The following is a 4,159-nucleotide window of genomic DNA, read 5'->3' on the forward strand; positions in this document are numbered from 1 at the left end:
AGAAGTTTGCAAAAAATAGTATTTATAAGCTTAAATTTTAAAAGCCAAAAGCAAACAAACCAAATGGTTAAATTGATGTAGTTTAAGATGTACTTAGAAAGTAAAAAAAAGTATAAAAGTTTAGAAGTTAAAAATGTAGGCCCAATTTGATAACCAATGTTTTTTGCTTTTGTTTTTTAAAATTAAACATACAAACAATACTTTCATCTCCAAATTTCTTCTTTTGTTATCTACTTTTTAGTAACGGTTTAAAAAACCAAGCCAAAATTTGAAAACTAAAAAAAAAAAAAAAGTAACTTCAAAAAAGTATTTTGTTTTTGGAAGTTAGATGTAAATCATTGTAAGAGATGGGAGGAAATAGGCTTAAGTTTCAAAATCCAAAAATTAAAAACGAATTGGTTACCAAACAGGCCTAAATTAATTTAAGGAACAGTGCTATGAGTGGGACGTTTTGAAAAATATAGTCCCAACTCATCCAACGTGTTCACTTCATTCAGCTCTGAAACATTTCCTTGGTCGCTTGCACCAGCATTTTCAAGACATTGTGGAAATGAAGAAAAAAGAAGCTCAATAAAATGGGAGCAAAAGTCACCTCCTTCCAAGTTGCTGAGTGGAACGAATCATCACCAGGCCAACCTTTCACAAGCTCATTGCTAGCTTCTGAATGCTTAACAATATGAATATTCTCATTAATGTCAAATCTTACACTTATATACACTTCACTTGAATAATAATAGATCATAACAAACTAATAACAGATTAATACAAAGGTAATGCTGTATTTAACTAATCAATAACTCATACCCTCTAATAGCTGCAAGGTGAGAAACAATTGGTGAGCTTATATAGCCAGTAGCCACTTTTCGAGATGGCCGCCAATGTATAGTATGTTTTGATCAGAGATGCGAATTAGAGACATTTAGAAAACTGGTATTTTTCTTACTATAAGAAGCTAGTCAGCGAACTGCAAATCCATGGATATTTGAACCTTAGTATGGATGAGAATTTGGTTACTCAAGGGAATCATGAAAACTTGAAAAGGATAACGTATGACTTCCTACAACTTTGGATGGCAAGATGCTGTTTGAAGGGAGTGGAATGAGTTCAAAACTCTATAATTCTATTGAAGCTGCAGGAACTAGAACTGATGTCAAATTATGCTTAAGTTATCATTAAGAACTCAGAACAATACACAGTGACTGAAGGTTTGTGAACTTTCAATTTCTTCTTGGAATGAAAGGATCATCTAGTTATGTTGACCTCTTTGAAAAATGAGAATCAAAGTTCTACAAATCCTGACATAGCAAATTCAGTAGAGGCCTGCCTCATGCTACTTCAGCAGCGCTTTTTCGCCTTTTCAATGTCTTGTCAGTTGATATATATTCATCGAGAACCAAATTAAGTGTTGGCCATTTTGAGTTGGGAGGAAAAGTTTAAAGTTGACAAGTAATGTTCAGCCTCTCATCTTTACATCTCCTTTGATCTCCTATCATAGACTCAAAAACATCCAACAGATCATCCAGCCCCTCAGGTTGATCTCCTATTACTTTCAAGGCATAGACAATGCTTTCAATGGTGGACAAAAAACCAATCTTAGGCTGATGTCTCACTTCACTATACAAACTCATCTTCTCTAAATCCAACTTCATATGTGGCAAAAGCCTCAACCAAGGATTTTCATTGTACATTCTCTTTGCTTTTGCCCATGTTCCATCTAAAACTATCAAATTATTAACATCAAAATCACTACCATCAACATCACCGTTTACAGTAAATGCATTTTCAGAGGGAAAAAGTAGAACTGACTTGGGAGGAACCTCAATCTCGAACTCAGCATATTGCTCTAGCTCCTTGCTTCCATGTAGCTGCCGCTTCTGCAGTTTTTTCACGATGAACCCTTTTGCCATTGATGCCCTAATTTCTGGAGATGCCAAAATCTCATTGATTTTAAGCTCCTGCAAATTGGGTTGATGCATCCAGATGTGATCGAATGAGTTAACAACGCCATATTTCCCAATCGTAGTAGTAATTATAGCTCCTTCATCAGCTGTTGTGCTAGTAAGTTTATTAACTAGAGATTCGCCTCCATTCTGCGCTTGAATTTGAGGGTTTCGAGTTGCATTCTGACCATTTCTGAAACTACATTCTACATCGGGATCAAAATTTTGTGCTGCGGAATTAGGTTCAGGCAACCGAATAGTGAAGCGAGCCTCGAAATTAACGTCGGAAACCGTGGCGATCTCGACATTCTTGAGACCTAATTTTGCGATTCTAGCAGAATTTAGCGGGTGATTTTTCTCCAAACTGTGCTGAAGAATGATTACCCCGACTGAGTTCTCGAGACTGTGGCTTTGGAGCCGCGAACAGAGACAGATACGGGCTGGTTTCGAGCAGGATGGACAAACGGGTCTTCTGGAACTGGGAGGAACTTCCGCCATTGCTAGATTTTGAAGAAGCTTGGATTGTAGATGATTTGGAATGCGATTTAGCGGGTTTTTAGGGCTCCCGAATCGGATTCGAAATCCAAAATGAATCATCGTTCCGTTCTCAGCTGTTATGTCTACGGCGAATTGAAATTTGTACGGATGACTCAAAAATTGGGTCCAAAATATCAAATGATCCATTTTTAAAAAATAATGTCAATTGACCTCTGCTGACATCATCACCATACCAAATTACGTAAATTACCCTTACACCGGCCTCACGAGGTAAATCTCGCTCTTGTCTAATTAAACGCTCTCGCTCTTGCTCTCGCTTGAAATTCCTTAGTTGATGTGATTGCTCGTCAGTGTACTGTAAATGTCACCACGGAAGCCTCAAATCAAATCAATAATACCTAAACACAATACAATGGTGATTTCTTTAAACTCTAAACTCCATTTCAAAGGTGATTACTTCTCTGGTTTTCGACGGTGTTTTGTTGAACGGAGATTTTTCAAATCGGGATTTCCAAGACGAGGCTTTCTCAGAAAGGAACAGGTTTTTCAGAAAGGTGAATTATTTTGAGTCTGTTTAATTATTTTTTATGTGTTATTTCTGAAAAGGTAGCATTACGAAATTTTGTATTAGGAGAGAGTAAGAAAGAGGAAGAGTAAGAGAGAGAACGAGATTATGAGAGAGAGCGAGATTTTGAGAGAGAGCGAGAGTACACTTCAATTGCTTGTACAGCTTAATGAAAAATGTTCTCTTACTTTGTAAAATGACAGAAAAGTGTCTATGGATGAGAATGAAAGTTCATATATTGGGGGACAGTTGAAAGGAATCGGTGTGCCCCCTACAGTGAATTATGAAGAACTTAAATCTCGCATTTACAAGACTACAAAAGTCAGTTCTTCAGAGTTTGATCTTATCCTGAAAGTTAAATATAATGTTGAATTTGAAGCCCTTCTACAATGCATAACGGATGATGATGATCTTCACTTCCTTCTTTTGCGAGAAGAGCTCAGTAGACTTCAGATAACTATAACGTTGAAGTTTAAATAGGACGAAAGGGTTGGAATGGGGTTTGGAAATGTGAGTTATGATGATATGGTTGTGGACAGACAATATGAAGAATCATATCAGTTTCGTCGGGAAGAGGATGATATTCCATTATCTACCAACACTGATATTCCTTTATCTACCAACATTGTACCATCAATATTCGATTATATGGATTGTGATCCTTCAGTGGATGTGGATGTGAATGAGCAACCAGCTAGATTGAATGAAATGGACCGTGATCATGGAGATGTGCGTCGTTCTACAGCAGCTTCAGTGGTTCCACCATTTGTGTCTTCAAGTCATAGGATAGAGTTGATTATGCCTGGTACCTCTTCATCTGAGACAGAGGACGTTGAAGTTGGTCAACTATTTTTGAGCAAAAAGAACTTGAAAATGAGATTATCTATTCTGTCCATCAACAAAAATTTTGAATTTAAGGTCAGGAAATCAACCAAATCTTTGTTCACTGTCAAATGCGTTGGGGAGACATGTAAGTGGAGCCTTCGTGCAGTTAAAATGGAAGGGTCTGATATATTCAAGATCACAAAGTACTGCAGTTCGCACACATGTTCCATAGGAATTTTGAATCATGACCATAGACGAGCAACTGCTGCAGTTGTTGGTCAACTCATCAAAGATAAGTTCACGGGCATAGGACATATTTATAAACATTGTC

The 4,159-nt window shown here is 37.1% G+C and overlaps 1 protein-coding gene across 1 annotated transcript; it reads right to left on the minus strand.

The window, feature by feature from the left end:
• Window positions 1-665: 665 nt before the first annotated feature.
• On the minus strand, window positions 666-2,569 carry LOC120085387 (DTW domain-containing protein). Its single transcript, XM_039041340.2, has one exon. The coding sequence runs from the start codon at window positions 2,535-2,537 to the stop codon at window positions 1,434-1,436; it is 1,104 nt and encodes a 367-aa protein (XP_038897268.1). The 5' UTR covers window positions 2,538-2,569; the 3' UTR covers window positions 666-1,433.
• Window positions 2,570-4,159: the final 1,590 nt, after the last annotated feature.

The sequence above is a fragment of the Benincasa hispida genome, chromosome 9 (genome assembly GCF_027475165.1).
Source record: "Benincasa hispida cultivar pf3 chromosome 9, pf3_genome.v1.1, whole genome shotgun sequence".
Classification (NCBI taxonomy): Eukaryota; Viridiplantae; Streptophyta; class Magnoliopsida; order Cucurbitales; family Cucurbitaceae; genus Benincasa; species Benincasa hispida.